This window comes from Nyctibius grandis, chromosome 2 (genome assembly GCF_013368605.1).
Source record: "Nyctibius grandis isolate bNycGra1 chromosome 2, bNycGra1.pri, whole genome shotgun sequence".
NCBI classification, from domain to species: Eukaryota; Metazoa; Chordata; class Aves; order Nyctibiiformes; family Nyctibiidae; genus Nyctibius; species Nyctibius grandis.
Genome location: NC_090659.1, coordinates 127,094,981 through 127,115,787, shown reverse-complemented (window position 1 = coordinate 127,115,787; position 20,807 = coordinate 127,094,981). Strand labels below are relative to the sequence as shown.

The following is a 20,807-nucleotide window of genomic DNA, read 5'->3' as shown; positions in this document are numbered from 1 at the left end:
ACTCGATGATGCTCAGAGGGCTCTTCTAACCTGGTTGATTCTGTGAACCTGATGAAATATCTAACACAAACTCTTTCCCCCTGAATGCAGGTGCTGGGCTGTGTTGATGCCACGGGGTGTTTTGCTGTTCCATTGCATTGGAGCATCTTTTTTCCTGTTTGAATGTGCTGAGTGTGGAGACGTAGTGGGTTTGGAGAAGTACTTGAGGGATTTTTAACCCAGTGTGTTTGTGTTGTAGGTACGACTGGCTTTGGAACAGGAACAACAGGGGGTCTTTTTGGTCAGCAGTCTCAAACTACAAGTCTGTTTAACAAACCCTTTGGTCAAGCCACAACGACGCAGAACACTGGCTTTTCTTTTGTGAACACAAGCACTCTAGGGCAGCCCAGCACGAACACAATGGTAAGATAAATTGTTTGAACCCTTAAAGGTTTCAGTTGTGGTGTAGCTACTCCAGCTAGACAGAGGAGGATGCAACCCAGTGATTCAGATCTTCCTCAAATTGTAGTACAGCTTCATAAAACCAGGATGCAAAGCCTTGGACGCTGCTGCCTGAGCCAGCAACTTCTTAGTGCCCTGGTCTAGTTGCCATGGTGGTGTCAGGGCAATGGTTGGACTCGATGAGCCCAGAGGGCTCTGCCAACCTGGTTGATTTTGATTCTTGCCAATCAAAATATTTCGTTCATGGCAATTGGACAGCGATACAGCTTTTCCCCTTCCCTTCTTCGAGCAGGCTGCTCTCTATCAATTCAAGTATTTCTGATCGTGTTCACTCAGATAATATAATTCCATTATCAACATTCTGTGGGAATTAATTAACACTTCTGTAATTCCTGGTGACCAGCGAGCAGCATTCATGGGCTCTGTTGATAGATACTACGTAGCCATAACTCATTGCATAGCTAGGGGCTTTTACTCCAAATATACTATATTCTTTCTAAAAATTGTGACTTCTCCCAGAAAACACCGTGAAATGTTTCTTTTCCATCTCCCTCACTTCAAGTGATGAGGAAATTCCAATATCATTTTAAGCTTGGAGCATAAATTCTTTTTTTTTGTTGTTTCATTTCCTTTTGTAACTAATTTATTGGAGAAAGACTAAAGCTTCTGAAATGCTTTTCACCCACCTTCTTCCCCCAGCAAAAGGGGTGATGTAGCATCATTTTCTTAACTGATTTGGTGTTTTAGTTCTGTTACCAGCAGTGCTAGACTTGGAAAAGCGTTACAGCATTACCCTGACCTTTTTGCTGTCCGTAGGGTCTCTTTGGGGTAACCCAGCCCTCGCAGCCTGGAGGCCTTTTTGGAACAGCTGCCAATACAAATGCTGGGACTGGGTTTGGAACCGGAACTGGGCTTTTTGGACAAACTAACACAGGATTTGGCGTTGGCGGTTCGGTATGTCTGTACTTTAATAATAAAAAAAAAAAAAGAAAATAAAAAACAAACGGCTTCGAGTCCTGTTCCTCGGTGTTGGCCTACGTGAGAGTAGCATCATCTTGAGAGTTCAGATGCAAAAATAACGTGGTTTTGGGTAAGCTGAGGGATACAGTATAAGCATGTGTAACAGAACCAGTGTTGCAGAAGGAATTTTTTTAACAAGTAACGTCTTGAGTGGTAAAGACAGCACGAGAGACTGAATATCTCACTGTACATTGCTTGGGATGCCTCAGCGTAGCGTTGGAGATACAGGCGTTCAAGTTGTGATGATGACTTAACCAAAAATAAACTTGATCCTTGATCCTTAGTCGTTTTGGCTTTAATTTAGTGAAAATACTTGTTTCCAGAAGGTTCTTGCCATGTACTAGTGCGTGTGGCTTGCAAACAACACGTTGGGAGTCTGAGTTGTGTGATCTAAGTTGTGCTTGGCCTTAGTTCTGCTGTCATGCCTACAGGGAAATGCTAATCCATTCTTTTCGTATCAGTCTCTCAGGTTTCCAAATTCATGTTTTCCTCCTTTCAGACCCTGTTTGGTAACAAACCGGCTGGATTTGGAACCACCACGACCAGTGCTCCCTCGTTTGGCACAACCACTGGCGGCGGGCTCTTCGGTAACAAACCAACCCTGACTTTAGGAACCAATACAAACACTTCCAATTTTGGTACATATAAAAAGTGGGATTTCAATCACTTAAAACTATACTGCATATACCACACACCTGGCTGCTGAATATCGCATGCTAAATGATTGTGAGTGTTAAAATTCTCAGGTAAGCCATGCTCCTGGTGCACGCTGCTGCAGGGAAACATCTTGGGTGCTGTTTTATACCTTTCAGTGGTACTCCATGACTCAAGAAGGTGGATAGTGAAGTAGAAGGACCACTCTTTGAGTGGGTGCTTAAGAGAAGGTGGGATGTGTAATAGAAAACTCTTGAAATCAAAGAATTCATACAACATAGAGGTTTAAGAGGCTGTAAATATGCAGTGGTTGCAAAGGAGCGCTGAAGGAAATGGGGTAAAAACTGGTAGCTGTAGCTGGATGGCAGCTATAAGGAGATCTTGCACTGGAGTGAAAGAGTTGGTTCCAGTTTAACTGGTAGCTGTTTTTCATGGTGTGAAGGATCAAAGTCCTGAAGAACTGGGTCTTGTGTTAATGTTGCCTCTGACATTAGTGTTAGAGAAGGGGTGTTGAATGAGTGTGTGATGGAGCAGAAGTATGTAGTGATAGTGCAAGTAAAAGTCCTCCTTCACGGGACTTCTGTTGAAATCTGTTTGTTTGGGTTTTTTTTCTGGACTCTGAGAGCAACAAAACTGGATTCCTGACAGTGAGCAGGTGTGGTCTTTAGATCATGACAAGTCAAGTCTAAATTAGCCTGCTAGAATAGGCAGAGGGAGGAAACTGTCGAGCTCTCAGACTGCAAGCACAGTTTCATTGTGGTGACTAAACCTTGGGCAAACCATTATCGTGGTATTTGCCAAAGTTGCTTCCAAGTCCCTTGTTCTACTCAAACATCTTCGTAGCCACGTCAGTTACTGTGTTGACACTGTTTGGTGGTGAACAGTCCTGATTGGAGTACGTGTTTTTAACTTGCCTGTGTTGGTTGCAGTGGTGCAGTTCATAGGACGAACGGAGTTTGATTCTAAGGTGTTGCTGGTGTTGGCCCATGACTGCAGTTTTCTAGTTTAATTGCAATTTTCTAGTTTAATTGCATACCAATCAACCATAGGACGATTTCACAATCTTCAGGTTAAGAACTAACCTGTCTAATGTTAGATTTGGGTTGTACTTAGTGACAATAAGAGATGTGTCTTTGAACTGTGTGCTTGTACACATCTGAGTGGCCTTGTCGGTGAGAATCAGAGAAGTGTGTGTGGTATAAACAGTATAAAATGGGATTTGTTCCTTCCAGGCAGTTGATAAAACTTAATACATTTTATTCTGTTGCCAGACACAGCGTCATCACATCTGTTCTGGCCTTCAGTAAAACTGTGAAGTTTGTAACAAATTGAAAAGCATAAGAAGGCAAAACAGTATTTTTCTGTACTGATGTTTTCAGTGGTGTGTTCATAACTCAAATGTCTTTTTTCCCATTGAAATCCCTTCTTGCTGCTTGTCAGTTTAACTTGCATTGTTGGAAACTGTGTGAAATCTGACCTGAACAGTGGCAGGGCTGTCTTTGGGCCAGTGGTGCTTATTTGGTTAAATATATGTTTAATTTAATCTCTAATAGTGTTAGATTAACAAGCTACTCTTCTGTTCTTGAAGGTTTTGGTGCCAACACTGCTGGAAATAGTTTGTTTGGAAATAAGCCTGCAACTGGGACTCTGGGAACTGGACTTGGAACAGGCTTTGGAACAGGTAAACAGGTTACCAGTGTCTTTCACATCAGCCTAAGCATGGTCCTCAAACTGCAGTGGTGATCAGCCTTGGTATGACTTGCTAACTGTAAAGGCTGTAGATGTTTTAGCTTGAAGCTGTCAGTCTCAGTCTCAAATCAGAACCAAGCAGAGCTTGCTAACGTGGTGCTCAGTAACCTGTCAGAAATTGTGGGCAACATTGCCTGCAGTGGTGGCTAATGGCTCAGAAAGCTGGTGGCCTCCTCTGCGTTTGAAGCCTCTGATCGCATGGCTCTTGAGTATCTGTAGCATTCATGGACATGTTGAGTGTTTCTTGCAATTTTAATAAGTAATTGAGTCTTTGTTGTGGGATAAATTGGCTTGTAATTTTGTCACAGCCTTGTAATAAATGTCACCTCTCCTGCCACAGCTCTTGGAGCAGGACAGACTTCTTTATTTGGAAACACCCAGCCCAAGCTTGGTGGAACACTGGGAACAGGAGCGTTTGGAGCAGCAGGATTCAATACATCAACAGCTACGCTGGGCTTTGGAGCCCCTCAGCCTGCTGTGGGTAAGTGTGTAGTAACCCCAGTTTAATTGCTGCTTCCTCCCTTGTGTCATAATTCAAAGTTGCTGAACATTACTAATCCCAGAATCCCAGAGTGGTTGGGGTGGGAAGGGGCCTCTGGAGATCACCCAGCCCAACCCCTGCCCAAGCAGGGTCACCCAGAGCACGTCGCACAGGGTCGTGTCCAGGCAGGTTTGAATATCTCCAGAGAAGGAGACTCCCCCCTCCCTGGGCAGCCTGTGCCAGGGCTCTGGCACCCTCACAGCAAAGAAGTTCCTCCTCATATTCAGATGGAACTTCCCGTGTTTCAGTTCTAATAATTGCAGCTATTTTAGAGCTTTGTCTTCAAGATGACCAACATATTTCCCATCATTAAATTTGGGGCAGCAGCAGTAGGTGCTTAAAAAAAATAAGGGAAATGTAGCGTTAGCTTCTGCAGTAGCTCCAGGTGGGAGACCAACGACACGTGCACGGCACATGATGCTGTGTGGGAAGATGGGCCCCAGAAGGCTGGTTGATATTCAGGGATCACCTTCTCCAAGCTCAGGAGAGTTCAGTCCCAATGAGCAGGAGGTCAGGCAGGATGACAGAAGGCTTGTATGGATGAGTGAGGAGCTCCCGGTAGAGCTCAAATGCAGAAAGGAGGCAGAGAGGAGGTGGAAGCAGGGGCAGATAAGCTGGGAAGAACACAGAGACATTATCTGAGCCCATTGTCTGATGGGTTTAGGCAAACCAAAGTCCAGCTGGAACTGAATTTGGCCAGGGATGTCAAAGGCAACAAGGAGAGCTTCTGTGAGGGTATAGGTGACAAAAGGAAGAGTGGGGGTGGCTGATTGGCGTGAGGGTCGTGCTGCCATCCAGGTGGACCTCTGTGGGCCGAAGAAACGGGCTGGCAGGAGCCTCGTGAAGTTCAGCAAGGAGAAGTGGAAAGTCCTGCCTCTGGAGAGGAGCAAGGCCAGGCACCAGCACAGGCTGGGGGACACCCAGCTGGAAAGCAGCTTGGCAGAGAAGGTCGGGGGTTCCTGGTGAGCACCAAGTTGACCATGAGCCAACAACGTGCCCTTATGGCAAAGGCAGCCAACGGTGTCCTGTGCTGTGTTAGGAGGAGGGAAGAGATCCTTCGCCTCTGCTCCACACTGGTGAGGCTCCACCTGGAGTGCTGTGTCCAGTGCTGGGCTCTCCAGTATGAGACACATGGACATACTGGAGAGAGTCCAGTGGAGGACCATGAAGAGGCTGGAGCATCTCTGCTCTAAGGAAGGGCTGAGAGGGCTGGGACTGTTCAGCCTGGAGCAGAGACAGCTCAGGGGGATCTCCTCCATGTGCATCAACACCTGCAGGGAGGGTGCCAAGAGGACAGAGCCAGGTTCTTCCCAGTGGTGCCCAGTGCCAGGACCAGAGGCCATGGGCACACACTGGAACACAGGAGGGTCCCTCTGAAGCTCAGGAAACACTTTTCACTGTGAGGGTGCCCCAGCCCTGGCCCAGGTGGCCCTGCTTGAGCAGGGGGCTAGGAAGAAGGTGTCCTTCAGAGGCACCTCTAGCCTCACTGTTCTGTGATCTTCTCCAGGGCAACTAGCGATAGGACAAGAGGACACAGCCTCAAGCTTGGCCAGGGGAGGTTCAGGTTGGACATTAGGAAGCATTTCTTCTCAGAAAGAGTCATTAGACGTTGGAATGGGCTGCCCAGGGAGGTGGTGGAGTCACCATCTCTGGAGGGGTTTAAGAAAAGCCTGGCCATGGCACTTAGTGCCCTGGTCTAGTTGCCATGGTGGTGTCAGGGCAATGGTTGGACTCGATGATCCCAGAGGGCTCTTCCAACCTGATTGATTCTGTGATTCTGTGAACACCCGTCAGAGTAACTTCATATTCTAGTTACTACAGGGAGAATGTGGTTGGGGGAAGCTACGTTCTCCTCATGATGAAATACTCTCTCTTATCAGTGTGTTGCCATCAGATTTTGTATATTTCTGTCTTGCTTCCATCATACTTTTATATTTCTTGTGCTTGGACCATCCCTGGATGTAACTCTACAGATGATCCAATATTCACTGCTGTAGGCAGTGTAGGGAAGGGTCTCCCTGGTCAACATCTGCTCCCTTAGACCAGTTTGGCATCTGGGAAGAACCAGTTGTCTCAAACTCCTGCAGACTTCACCTGACAGTAAGCTGTTTGTCAGAGCGGTTTTGTTCTTTGGGAATGCACAGATTCAATCTGGTTTTCTTGGAATTAGAATTAAGCTGCTTTAGGTTGCTCAAACACTTATAGTGAGAACACTTACAGTGTTTTAATGGGAGTTAAAATTAGATGCTAGAAGATGGAGAGACAAAATTTGTTGGGGCTCTAGACCTGTGACTTTGCTGTAGCAAGAATATAAAAACTTTGCACACAGATTTATTTTTTTCCTTAAAAGGTGTTTTAAAAGTCATGTATTAGTTAAATGTTTTGGCAGGCCAGGCTCATTCTACTGATGTGTAGCTCTCCATGCTCTCAGGTTTTCACAGCCAAAAACTTATTGAATTTTTCTAATGAAGGACTAGAATTTGATTTCTTCCTTCAGACTGCTGCAGAAATGGTGACTGCAGAGCAGGGGAAAGGAATGCTGAAGTTTGTATGGAAATCTGAATTCCTTTGAGGAGCTCCTCTGGAAGGACATCTTCTCTACCTACCTCGGTTCTGTTAGTAAAAAAATCTAAAACATGCTGTTCTTCTTGTAGCACTGACAGACCCAAATGCCTCAGCTGCCCAACAAGCAGTCCTGCAGCAGCATCTCAACTGCTTGACTTACTCACCCTTTGGAGACTCTCCGCTCTTCAGAAACCCCATGTCAGACCCAAAGAAGAAAGAAGAGGTAAGTGCAAATAAACATTAAACTCACTTTCTGGGTAAGATCTGAAATGATTTTTTTTTTGCACTGTCTTCACTTAAGTATGTAGTGAGCAGCAAAATAAGTTGCCATCTGTATACTCAACTGCTGCAGTGGCTTTTTATACTCTCCAGGACGCAAACTGCTTGTCCTGTGGCTTTGTTTTCTGCTTTTGACCACATCAGAGCCGTGGCTTTAGGAGTTCTTGTTGTGCTCACTGCTGCTAGTTAGGAATAAAGACAGGTAATTGGCTACACTTGGAGTATTTGTAGTGTTTACCTTGAGCTTTGCTTATGAAAGTCTCTTGCTCTGTTGATTTGTTTTAAAAGACAACAAAGCAAATACTTTTCAGACTTTTTAAGTGTTGAGGGATGTTATAAACAGCTGCTGACACCAGTAAATTCCAGGAGCTGGGGTGTCCTCCAGCATGGTATGCCCAGAAACCCAGGGGTCTCCTTCTCAGACTGATGGACATGACTCTTGCTTTCCCATTTGGAGAGGGACTTTTACAGGGGCATGGAGTGACAGGACGAGGGGGAAGGGTTTTAAACTGAAAGAGGGGAGATTGAGATGAGATCTGAGGAAGAAATTCTTGGCTGTGAGGGTGGTGAGAGCCTGGCCCAGGTTGCCCAGAGAAGCTGTGGCTGCCCCCTCCCTGGCAGTGTTCAAGGGCAGGTTGGATGGGGCTTGGAGCAACCTGGTGTGGTGGAAGGTGTCCCTGCCTGTGGCAGGGGGTTGGGACTAGATGGGCTTTAAGGTCCCTTCCAACCCCAAACCAGTTTGTGATTCTATGAACCAGCTGTGAAGCTGAGTGTGTGTCCCAGACGCTCACCCAGAGTGCACTGCACAGCTGTATGGCTGCAGGCATGGCACTGCCTTCAGCAGCACCCACGTGTGACACTACCAGGACTCCCATAAAACGCAGTCACGTACAGCCACGTCCCCTTCCTCCTCTTTGGCTGAGAAGGGTTGATGTTCCCTGGTGAAAACACACATGGTCACGCTCTCTAGACTCACACGCACGTTCATGGATCCCTCGATCCTGCAGGACCAAGGGCCTCCTACTTGTGGGCTAGTCCATCTTGAAGCTTGCTAGTGAATTACACACCCCCCCACACACATGAGGTTTGGGGATCACAGAATCAACCAGGTTGGAAGAGCCCTCTGGGCTCATCGAGTCCAACCATTGCCCTGACACCACCATGGCAACTAGACCAGGGCACTAAGTGCCATGTCCAGGCTTTTCTTAAACCCCTCCAGAGATGGTGACTCCACCACCTCCCTGGGCAGCCCCTTCCAATGGCTAATGACCCTTGCTGAGAAGAAATGCTTCCTGATGTCCAACCTGACCCTCCCCTGGCCAAGCTTGAGGCTGTGTCCTCTTGTCCTATCGCTGGTTGCCCGGGAGAAGAGGCCAGGTGGCCCTCTCCAAAGCTATGCCTGTAGTTCCTTGGTGGTCCATCAGTGAGTCACTTCTGGTCTTTGGCATTGTTTCCATTACCTGTTGTCAACCCGCTTTGTGTCTGGTTTTATTTATTACTTCCCCCTTTACTTTGCTCAAGGTCCTTGAGTGGATGACCTTGAGAACAGCAAACCCTTACAGTAAGTGGTATGAAAATTCCAATTCTACATCTTTTTGTTTCAGAGGCTGAAACCAACGAATCCAGCAGCTCAGAAGGCCTTGACGACACCCACCCACTACAAACTGACTCCGCGCCCAGCGACCAGAGTGCGACCGAAAGCTCTGCAGTCAGCTGGCTCGGCTAAATCTCATCTCTTCGATGGGCTCGATGATGATGAGCCATCCCTATCTAACGGTGCATTCATGCCAAAGTGAGTTTTTCTTTTGTGTATGTTGGAGGGAGGAGGTGGTGCAAGAATCTTCTGATCAGAGTCAGTCAACTCCTCTAGTGTCCGAAATTCCATGACTGTTTTGTGACCTGGTTCAAATATGAATAGCAGTAACGGGTGTTACGTAAAAATTGAAGTGTTTTCATCTGGAGGAGATGAAAATGTTCAGGTCAAATAAGCTGTAAAATGAGGTCATCCCATGATTGGAGCAAAGCTACTGTAAAATCAATTAGGAATTATTACAAGGAAAGCTTGTACGGTGAAGAGTCTGGAGGGTCTGACCTATGAGGAACGGCTGAGGGAGCTGGGGGTGTTTAGCCTGGAGAAGAGGAGGCTCAGAGGTGACCTTAGTGCAGTCTACAACTACCTGAAGGGAGGTTGTAGTGGAGTGGGAGTCGGCCTCTTCTCCCGGGCAACTAGTGACAGGACAAGAGGACACAGCCTCAAGCTTGGCCAGGGGAGGGTCAGGTTGGCCATCAGGAAGCATTTCTTCTCAGCAAGGGTCATTAGCCATTGGAAGGGGCTGCCCAGGGAGGTGGTGGAGTCACCATCTGTGGAGGGGTTTAAGAAAAGCCTGGCCATGGCACTTAGTGCCCTGGTCTAGTTGCCATGGTGGTGTCAGGGCAACGGTTGGACTCCATGATCCCAGAGGGCTCTTCCAACCTCATTGATTCTGTGATTCTGTAATACTTGCTGCTTCTGAAGTAGAAGTGTCATCAGGTTTGCTAATGCACCCAGGATGAAGGCAGATTTCTGACACTTCCATAGCCTGGCACAGATTTTTCTGTGAGAAGTGACTAATGATGCTGTGGATCTGCCCTACTGAAGCTCTTGGGTTCAGTCCTAAGAGCATCAGTTGCAAATTGAAAAGGGGTTTGGAAAACTTCAGTTAAACAACAAAAAGCTTTGGAGAAAGATGCATCAGTCACTGAAAGTCCGTCTAAGCACAGGCTTTATAAAAACACTTTGTAACTTCTGTGACCTTGGTCTTTAATTTAGCCTGAACCATCTGTTCCCTCTCCAGCGTGGGAGCAGAGTGTGGAGTTACTCAGTGGTTTATTGAAAAACACCAAATGAACAAAAGATGAGACCAGAGGGCTCAGACTTTGAGTGTCACTAGTGTAGGTGTTCTGTGATCTTCAGATTGCAGGCAGTGAACCCCAGCCTGACCATTGATTTGCTCCTGTAGTGAAGAACCACCTGCATCTGTGCAGGGTTCTGTGCTCCTGCTGGAAAAGCTCTGTTTTGTAAAACACATAATACTGTGATTTACTGAACTTGGGTCTACAGTTGTAGACTGCAGCCTACAACTACCTGAAGGGAGGTTGTAGCACAGTGGGAGTCGGCCTCTTCTCCCAAGCAACCAGCGACAGGACAAGAGGACACAGCCTCAAGCTTGGCCAGGGGAGGGTCAGGTTGGCCATTAGGAAGCATTTCTTCTCAGCAAGGGTCATTAGCCATTGGAAGGGGCTGCCCAGGGAGGTGGTGGAGTCACCATCTCTGGAGGGGTTTAAGACAAGCCTGGACATGGCCCTTAGTGCCCTGGTCTAGTTGCCATGGTGGTGTCAGGGCAATGGTTGGACTCGATGAGCCCAGAGGGCTCTTCCAGCCTGATTGATTCTGTGATTCTGTATATTTATGCAGTGGATATATCCAAATTTCTCTTTGGTGGTGTGTTTTTTTTTTTACTTTTAGGAAGAGCATCAAGAAGTTGGTTCTGAAGAACCTCAACAGCAGCAATCTGTTCTCGCCTGTTGATCGGGAAAGTGAAGACCTGGCTTCTCCCTCAGAGTATCCAGAGAATGGAGATCGGTACGTTGATTCATCATGCAGATGTTCATACTTCTGAGAAGTGCAAACAGGTTGTTCCTGCCTCTAAATTATTAGGGAGTTATTTTCAGGGATGTCCTCTTAGCTGGTCACTGGAAGCAAGCTGACCTGTTGTGAGATTAGTTTCCTCTTAAACTGGCCGTATGTTCTTCCTGTGTGGTCACATACCAACTCATTCATGTTTTGGGATGACTGTCACAGTGGTGTTCTCAAGGTTGATTTGATCGTGGTGCCTGCAAGACTTAATCATCCCGTTCTTCTAGAACAGTCTGTATTTTGAGGACAAAAGTCTGTAACAAATCATTGAATCTTTCAGATGGGAAGTGACCTTGGGAGGTCTCCGTTCCTCAAGCAGTCTCAACACTGAATTCAGACCTGGTTATTGTGGACTTTGGTTGGGTCTCTCAGACCTCCAGGGACAGAGATTCTGCAGCCTCTCTGGGTCCCTGTTCCAGCACTTGACTGTCCTCACTGATTTCCCTGTTTAATTTGACCATTTTTCCTTATCCTTCCACCATTTATATTTGTGGAGAGCCTGAAGTTTGTCTTCAGTGTTGGAAGGCTGCTGTTACACCCCCCCCGCAAGCCTTTTCTCCAGACTGAGCCACCCATTTCCCTCAAGCTCTTCTCACAGGGCATGTGCTTTGGTCCCCCTGCCATCGTGGTACCCTCTCCTGGTCTCATCACTATCTTTCTCGTAGTGGGAGCCCCAGATCAGATGCAGAATGGCAGAGGTGGTCTAACAAGGGTAGAGTGAAGGGCAATAATGGCTTCCCTCAGCCTGCTGACTCTGCAGTTCATGTGGTGGTCCTGTCTGCTTTTTATATGAAAAGCCACCAGAATGTTAATGTTGACATAAGTCCCCTAGAACTAAATCATTCAACTTTATTCTTCGTTTCTTCAGGTTCTTTTTGTCTGTACCTCCCGATGAAAACCACAGACAAGACGGTGAGCGAGAGGAGGAGGAGGATCATCCTGAAGTGACCAGGTTTTACACGAACCCCATTGCCAGGCCCATCCCACAGACCCCGGAGAACGCTGTGCGTGAACACCACAACAGCGTGGACGACACCATTGCGGCTCTCAACATGCGGGTGGCCCTGCGGAATGGTCTGGAAGGCAGCAGTGAAGATGCCTCGTTTCCTGATGATTCCCTTCAGGATGAGCGTGAACAGGAGTCTGAAACGGTGCATCATCTGCATCCTGCAGGTCAGGCTGTGCTTTTGTGCTGAGTCGATGAGCAATTAAATTTAATCACCCAATTTTATATTAGATTGAGGTAGTGAGATGCATGAGAGGGAGAAGGACCCAATCTGTAGTTGTTCTGCAGTAGTAGACTGAGTTCACTGTTGTTCAGGAGCAAGATCTTAAGAGTTAGAAATCTAATGCTTGGTAGTTACCTACATACAAACTGCAGTGTAGAGTCCTCCAGGAAAGGAATGGACCATAGAACATGGTTGTGTCTCTCTAGACCCATCGTGTGTTTTCAGTACTCTCAGTTCCAGTCTCAGAGTTTAGTAAAACTGAAAAAGATGGAGAAGTGTGAAAATATTACGAGAGGTCTTGGGTACCTTTCTCTTAACTAAGACTGAGGCAGCACCTTGAATCCTGTGTCCAGTTCTGGGCCCCACACTTCAAGAAAGATGTTGAGGTGTTGGAGCGAGTCCAGAGGAGGGCGACCAAGCTGGGGAAGGGTCTGGAGGGTCTGACCTACGAGGAACGGCTGAGGGAGCTGGGGGTGTTTAGCCTGGAGAAGAGGAGGCTCAGAGGTGACCTTAGTGCAGTCTACAACTACCTGAAGGGAGGTTGTAGCGCAGTGGGAGTCGGCCTCTTCTCCCAGGCAACCAGCGCTAGGACAAGAGGACACAGCCTCAAGCTTGGCCAGGGGAGGGTCAGGTTGGCCATTAGGAAGCATTTCTTCTCAGCAAGGGTCATTAGCCATTGGAAGGGGCTGCCCAGGGAGGTGGTGGAGTCACCATCTCTGGAGGGGTTTAAGAAAAGCCTGGGCATGGCACTTAGTGCCATGGTCTAGTTGCCATGGTGGTGTCAGGGCAATGGTTGGACTCAGTGACCCCAGAGGGCTCTTCCAACCTCATTGATCAATTCTGTGACATGCTGAAGTTGGGGACTTGCTGTCAGCCCAGATCTCAATGATTTTTTTCTGTTGTAGGAATCGTTCTGACAAGACCTGGCTATTACACCATCCCCTCCATGGAGGAGCTGGCTAGACTGACCAATGACAGGAACGAATGTATTGTGACAGGCTTCACCATAGGCCGCAAAGGTGAGCACGTAGAGCTTTTCTAGTTGCTTCAAGTTGAACGGGTGGGTTTAAAGCTATGGAACCTCTGTGCCCTCAGCAGGGTTGTAAACAGTGCCCTTGCCTTGTCAACAACTTGCCTCAAAGACTTGTGATCTTTCAGATTGGTAGCTCGAACAACCTGCGTTATGGGATGACTGGAGAAGCTTAAACATGAACAGAGCAGAAGTGCCTGTAACTTTTAAGACACTTGCTGTCCTGAAATGTAAAAATGGTAAAATCTAAACTTGCTGGAGCATTGATGCAAAACTGATCATCATTGCTTCCATCTTGGCTGCTAACTACTCCGGAGCTGACTGAGCTCTAGCGAAGAGCCTTCAGCCCAAACTGTGTTCTTTGCTGCTTTATTAAAAAGAAAAAATCACATGCATGAGTTGGACAGCCTGGAGAGCTGGGCAAAGAGGAACCTGGTGAGGTTCAACAAGGATAAGGGCAGAGGCCTGCACCTGGGAAGGAGTAGTAAAATGCACCAGTGCAGGTTAGGAGGTGATCTGCTAGAGAGCAGCTCTGTGGAGAAGGACCTTGGAGTCCTGGTGGACAACAAGTTATCCATGGGACAGTGATGTGCCCTCGTGGCCAAGAAGGCCAATGGTGCCCTGGGGTGCATTAAGGAGAGTGTGTCCAGCAGATGGAGGGAGGTCCTCCTCCCCCTCTACTCTACCCTGGTGAGACCTCACCTGGAGTATTGCGTTCAGTTCTGGGCTCTCCAGTTCAGGAGGGACAGAGATCTACTGGAGAGAGTCCAACGGAGGGCTACGAGGACGATGAAGGGGCTGGAGCACCTGCCTTAGGAGGAAAGGTTGAGAGACCTGGGGCTTTTGAGTCTGGAGAGGAGAAGACTGAGAGGGGATGTGATTAATGGGTATAAATAGGTGAGGGCTGGGTGTCAAGAGGAAAGGGGCAACCTCTTGTCACGTGTGCCCTGCGATAGGACAAGGGGCAATGGATGCGAGCTGGAGCCCAGGAAGTTCAACCTCAACGTGAGGAAGAACTTCTGTCCTGTGAGGGTTACAGAGCCCGGGCACAGGCTCCCCAGAGAGGTTGTGGAGTCTCCTTCTCTGGAGACTTTCAAGCCCCATCTGGATGCGTTCCTGTGTGACCTGCCCTAGACTGGTCCTGCTCTGGCAGGGGGTTGGACTCGATGATCTCCAGAGGTCCCTTCCAACCCCTGACATTCGATGATTCGATGATGTGGTGGATACTACTTTAAACCACTTTTTCTGAATGTACTAGAAAGCTGAGGGTACACTTAGTATTTGTAGCCAAGTGATAACAAAAAGCTTTGACAACAAAAAGCTTTCTGTGCAGAAGAACTGGGTGTAAGAAAGCTGATAACACATCTGCAGTGTTTTCCCACGGGGAAGGAGTCACTTGTACGTTGTTCTGGAGACATGACACAGCTGGGGGTGAGGTGGGGAAAGGAGGAGTGTAGCAGGAACAGAGGGTCGCTGTGATGTGACTTTTCATGGACAAATTGTGACGTTTTGCTTTGTTTTGCAGGTTATGGATCGATTTACTTTGAAGGAGAAGTAAATTTAACTAACTTAAACCTGGATGACATTGTGTACATCCGTAGAAAAGAAGTTACTGTGTACCCTGACGACGAGAGCAAGCCACCTGTTGGTGAAGGATTAAATAGGTAATTTTTAAACGTGTGCTGTGACAGTGACATAAGGGTGTCTTTTATCATAGTGACAATCTACTGCTTGCAGGCAGCTACCGAGAAATCTGAAATCAGAGGTGTGTGTTCAGACTGAGCATTGTACACTTAACTAGAACTTGCAGGTTTCTGAGCTAGAAGTTGGGTTTAAAAGCAGTTTTGAGCCCACATGTTCAGTTCTCAGCTCCTGTACGTGGACTTCAACGGCTTTGCCTCAAAGCCTTGGAGTCTCTTAACACTTGTGTCTTTAACAGACGAGCTGAAGTTACCTTAGATGGAGTCTGGCCTACGGATAAAACGTCTCGTTGCCTGATCAAAAGCCCTGAACGACTGGCAGAGATGAATTACGAAGGTAGACTGGAGTCTGTATCTCGGAAGCAGGGCGCTCGATTCAAGGAATACCGCCCAGAGACCGGCTCCTGGGTGTTCAAGGTGACATTTTTGTTCTAGCTGTAACGTGACTTCCAAGAAATAGTCTGAAGTTAGAACCTCCTGAACACTTACAACTCAAAAACTTTGCTAGACTTCTGTAAAGTGTCTCAAGTCTGTCAGCTGTAGTGCAGACTGTCCTCACCAAACCTATCAAAACTTCTCTGGCTGAAGTGTTCTTGGTTCTGTGTGAAAGCTGAATTGGTTCCAGGTGTCACAGCTGCTGTGTGAGGCTCACAGTTAGGCCAGCTCATTGTTCAGGCCTTTGAGGAATGGCTGCCTGAAGTGGTTCTTCTGAGGTGTGACATATTTACCCTCTCATTACGCAGGTGGCACACTTCTCCAAGTATGGCTTACAAGATTCGGATGAGGAAGAGGAAGAGCATCCTTCAAAAGTGGAAGCAAAGAAGTTAAAAACTACCCCTGTGCCGCCCCCAGGGCATCTGCTGCCCCAGCAAATGACCCTGGACGGCAAGCCAACACCTCCGGCTCAGGTAGAAAGCGGACAGTGACTAAACGGGAATTCATAAATGAATTAAAATGAAATTTTAAAAGGCAGAGGTGCTCAATGCCTTCTTTGCCTCGGTCTTTAATGTCAAGACCGGTTGTCCTCAGGAGACTCGGCCCCCAGAGCCTGAAGTTAGGGACGGGGGGGCTGTGTGAACCTCCTGTAATCCAGGAGGAGACGGTTAGTGGCCTGCTGTGCCAGTTGGACACCCACAAGGCTAGTAGATGAGGGCAGGGCTGTGGATGTGTCTATCTAGACTTCAGTAAGGCATTCAACACTGTCTCCCACAGCATCCTCCTAGACAAACTGGCTGCCCGGGGCTTGGATGGGTGGACTCTTCGATGGGTTAAAAACTGGCTGGATGGCCGAGCCCAGAGAGTGGTGGGGAATGGGGCAAAGTCCAACTGGCGGCCGGTCACTAGCGGTGTTCCCCAGGGCTCAGTTCTGGGGCCGGTGCTGTTCAATATCTTTATAGTTGATCTAGACGTAGGGATTGAGTGCACCCTCAGGGAATGTGCAGATGACCCCAAGCTGGGTGGGAGTGTCGATCTGCTGGAGGGTAGGAAGGGTCTGCAGAGGGATCTGGACAGGTTGGATCGATGGGCCGAGACCAACGGCGTGAGGTTCAACAAGTGCCGGGTCTGACACTTGGGCCACAAGAACCCCCTGCAGCGCTACAGACTGGGGGAAGAGTGGTTAGAAAGAGCCCTGGGGGTGCTGATGGACAGGCGGCTGAACGTGAGCCAGCAGTGTGCCCAGGTGGCCAAGAAGGCCAATGGCATCCTGGCCTCTATCAGGAATAGTGTAGCCAGCTGGTCTGGGGAAGGGATCGTCCCTCTGTACTGGGCACTGGTGAGGCCGCACCTTGAATCCTGTGTCCAGTTGTGGGCCCCGCACTTCAAGAGAGATGTTGAGGTGTTGGAGCGAGTGCAGAGGAGGGCGACCAAGGTGGTGAAGGGTCTGGAGGGTCTGACCTACGAGGAGCAGCTGAGGGAGCTGGGGGTGTTTAGCCTGGAGAAGAGGAGGCTCAGAGGTGACCTATAGTGCAGTCTACAACTACCTGAAGGGAGGTCGTAGCGCAGTGGGAGTCGGCCTCTTCTCCCAGGCAACCAGCGCTAGGACAAGAGGACACAGCCTCAAGCTTTGCCAGGGGAGGGTCAGGTTGGCCATTAGGAAGCATTTCTTCTCAGCAAGGGTCATTAGCCATTGGAAGGGGCTGCCCAGGGAGGTGGTGGAGTCACCATCTCTGGAGGGGTTTAAGAAAAGCCTGGCCATGGCACTTAGTGCCCTGGTCTAGTTGCCATGGTGGTGTCAGGGCAATGGTTGGACTCGATGAGCCCAGAGGGCTCTTCCAACCTGGTTGATTCTGTGATAAAACAGAAAGCGAGTGCAGAGCACATTTTTTTCCAAAACTGGGTTCTCAATTGTCTCGTTGTGAAAGTAACCTTTGAGCAGGGTCAGGGTGTGCAGGAAGGCTGAGCAGGGGCTGTGTAGGAGCAGGACAGGACGTGCTGAGAGGTTGTTGTTGCTGTGCACAAGGAGGCTTTGTGTTTCACCCTTCAGTAATCTGTGAGTGCAGTGAAAGGCGATCTGTGAGCTTGGAGCTCGCTGAGGCATGGATCATGTGCCAAGGTGCTGCTTGGCTTGTGGCCAGCGCTCGTGGTGTGTCATCGCCCGGGGGAGCGGAGGAGGAGGGTTGTACTGCTGCATCTCTGAAGGCAAAGCATGAAAACCAGCTTAAGAGGCAGCACTGTCAGGCTGAACACTTTTTGTGTGTGGGGGGGTTTTGTACGGGGTCTAGTCCTTTTGAAACCAAGAGATGTTCGAGCAGCATTTCTCTTTGTTGGCCATTAGCTTTGGGTAACTTAGAGGCCTTCTGGACAAGGGTCTGTTTGTTGTGTCAGGAGATATCATAGAATCATAGAATGGTTTGGGTTGGGAGGGACCTTAAAGCCCATCCAGTCCCAACCCCCTGCCACGGGCAGGGACACCTTCCACCAGACCAGGTTGCTCCAAGCCCCATCCAACCTGGCCTTGAACACTGCCAGGGAGGGGGTAGCCACAGCTTCTCTGGGCAACCTGGGCCAGGCTCTCACCACCCTCACAGCCAAGAATTTCTTCCCAATATCTCATCTAAATCTCCCCTCTTTCAGTTTAAAACCACTCCCCTTTGTCCTGTCACTCCATGCCCTTGTCAAAAGCCCCTCTCCAGCTTTCCTGTAGCCCCTTCAGGCACTGGAAGGTGCTAGAAGGTCTCCCTGGAGGCTGAACAGCCCCCACTCTCTCAGCCTGTCTCCAGAGCAGAGGGGCTCCAGCCCTCCAGATATAACAAACCACACTCCTTCACTGCTTGTGCAAAAGAACAATTTCATTACTTTTGTGGTAGGAAAACATTAAGTCAACTGGGAATTGCTTTTAATATGCAATTAATAGTCTGTGATCTAGCTATAACCTCTGTAGAAGCGCTGGAGCCATTCCAGCTCTGCCGCTTTAGGTCTCCACGCAGGTTAGAGGAGCCCAGAAGGAGAGCTCTGGTGGCAGCAGCTCATCCTGCTCTTGTAAAGGAGATTCCTTAAGTATTTGCATTTGAGGTGCACACACGGCTGGCTAACACTCACCTGCATGTGCCACCTTTCACTTTTCCTTCTTGTTTCTTGTTCAGATTAATGGGGCTCAGAGCTGATGTTTCAAGCAGCCAAAAATATTGGGAATATGTGGGATTTATTCAGGCCTGTCTTATAGATTCAGAGGTACTTAGCACAAACTTGTCCAGGTTCGTTAACCTCTGTGACTTGCATATCATTAACTAAGGTTTTAGTTTCTGAAAATAGGAAAAACATCTCAATTTCCCAAACCTCTGAGAAACAGCGTAGCATGGCTTAAAAACTTGCCAAACTCTTGGTGTGCAAAGCATCTGAAAATATATTATTTGGTCTGTAGGAAGCATTTAGGATCTAGACTTGGGGTTTTTTTTTCTTCCCTCGCTAACTTTAATATTAATGAGTTCATTAATGTTGCAAGGTTCCCAGGAAATAGTTACACCTTGGCTGCATTAAAGCACAATGAAGTAGTGAAACTTCTGTGTTTGTAACCATATTTTGACTTGTAAATCTGTTCCACATGTTCAGATACCACTAACTCATGCTCCTGCCGTGAAGTTCTATCTTTACAGACCATCTAGTCTCATTTTATCTGCCCCATCTGGGCAAAGTCCAACTGGCGGCCGGTCACCAGCGGTGTTCCCCAGGGCTCAGTTCCGGGGCCGGTGCTGTTCAATATCTTTATAGATGATCTAGACGTAGGGATTGAGTGCACCGTCAGTGAATGTGCAGATGACACCAAGCTGGGTGGGAGTGTCGATCTGCTGGAGGGTAGGAAGGGTCTGCAGAGGGATCTGGACAGGTTGGATCGATGGGCCGAGACCAACGGCGTGAGGTTCAACAAGAACAAGTGCCGGGTCTGACACTTGGGCCACACCAACCCCCTGCAGCGCTCCAGGCTGGGGGAAGAGTGGTTAGAAAGAGCCCTGGGGGTGCTGATGGACAGGCGGCTGAACGTGAGCCAGCAGTGTGCCCAGGTGGCCAAGAAGGCCAATGGCATCCTGGCCTCTATCAGGAATAGTGTAGCCAGCCGGTCTGGGGAAGGGATCGTCCCTCTGTACTGGGCACTGGTGAGGCCGCACCTTGAATCCTGTGTCCAGTTGTGGGCCCCGCACTTCAAGAGAGATGTTGAGGTGTTGGAGCGAGTGCAGAGGAGGGCGACCAAGCTGGGGAAGGGTCTGGAGGGTCTGACCTCCGAGGAACAGCTGAGGGAGCTGGGGGTGTTTAGCCTGGAGAAGAGGAGGCTCCGAGGTGACCTTAGTGCAGTCTACAACTACCTGAAGGGAGGTTGTAGCGGGGTGGGAGTCGGCCTCTTCTCCCGGGCAACCAGCGCTAGGACAAGAGGACACAGCCTCAAACTTGGCCAGGGGAGGGTCAGGTTGGACATTAGGAAGCATTTCTTCTCAGCAAGGGGCATTAGCCATTGGAAGGGGCTGCCCAGGGAGGTGGTGGAGTCACCATCTCTGGAGGGGTTTAAGAAAAGCCTGGCCATGGCACTTAGTGCCCTGGTCTAGTTGCCATGGTGGTGTCAGGGCAATGGTTGGACTCGATGAGCCCAGAGGGCTCTTCCAACCTGGTTGATTCTGTGATTCTGTGATTTCTTGGCTGATCCTCGTGAGCTCAGAAGCAGCCGTTTGAGTATGCTCTTAAATTCCTCAGGATGATTTCCAGTGCACCATCTGCCATGGCTTCCTTGCTCATACATATGCATCACGTCATCAGTCTGTACATCGTTGCTTCTGGAGACCTAGTGAGCTGGAAGCATGAATCTTCCACAGGACACTCCTAAAAGCAACAGGGGATGGCTGGAGTGGAGCAAAACCAGTGCCCTGGAGCCCAGATTTGGGGTTAGAGCCCATCAGGAGCCACCTGAAGGCCGTTCAGCCAAGGTGGCACAGGCTCATTGCTCCTGGGCCAGGAGCTTCTTTCAGGTTGGCCTGTTAGCTGCACGATACCAGCAATGAGTAGCATTCTCCAGGGTATCCTCTGGTCCTGCTTGGTATGGGAGTACAAGTTAAGCAGTTGAAGGTGTGTAGAGGTCACCTCAGGCTCATCACAAAGGTGATGGCATGTGATTGCCTTCAGAAAAATCATAAAATTAATTCTTCCTCCTGCCTTGGACTGGAAGAAATTGAGCTGCAGATTGGAAGAGAACTACTATATTCAACTTTCTAACTGCTGATCACAGAATCACACAGAATCAATGAGGTTGGAAGAGCCCTCTGGGCTCATCGAGTCCAACCATTGCCCTGACACCACTGATGTGCAGTGATAAGTAGAATATCATTGGAAAAATCCCACAACTTTCCAGTTCAATGATAGCTGGGTCCTGGTTTAAAATTTAAAAACAAATTTATATATGCATGCACACACACTCTGAGACTCAGTCTTAGGTGATCTT

The 20,807-nt window shown here is 48.6% G+C and overlaps 1 protein-coding gene across 2 annotated transcripts in view; it reads left to right on the top strand.

Annotated features, from left to right (window-relative positions):
- NUP98 (nucleoporin 98 and 96 precursor) overlaps window positions 1–20,807 on the top strand; it is a 47,299-nt gene that overhangs the window by 10,726 nt on the left and 15,766 nt on the right. Inside the window, exons 8-20 of one of the 2 annotated variants that reach the window (XM_068420396.1) lie at window positions 239–402; window positions 1,258–1,395; window positions 1,961–2,048; window positions 3,704–3,796; window positions 4,205–4,345; window positions 7,060–7,193; window positions 8,854–9,041; window positions 10,755–10,871; window positions 11,794–12,098; window positions 13,060–13,173; window positions 14,710–14,848; window positions 15,124–15,301; window positions 15,628–15,792. In XM_068420396.1, coding sequence (XP_068276497.1) covers window positions 239–402; window positions 1,258–1,395; window positions 1,961–2,048; window positions 3,704–3,796; window positions 4,205–4,345; window positions 7,060–7,193; window positions 8,854–9,041; window positions 10,755–10,871; window positions 11,794–12,098; window positions 13,060–13,173; window positions 14,710–14,848; window positions 15,124–15,301; window positions 15,628–15,792 — 1,964 coding nt within the window. Of the gene's footprint in view, window positions 1–238; window positions 403–1,257; window positions 1,396–1,960; window positions 2,100–3,703; window positions 3,797–4,204; window positions 4,346–7,059; window positions 7,194–8,853; window positions 9,042–10,754; window positions 10,872–11,793; window positions 12,099–13,059; window positions 13,174–14,709; window positions 14,849–15,123; window positions 15,302–15,627; window positions 15,793–20,807 lie in introns of both variants that reach the window. The other variant, XM_068420387.1, reaches the window with a different exon arrangement.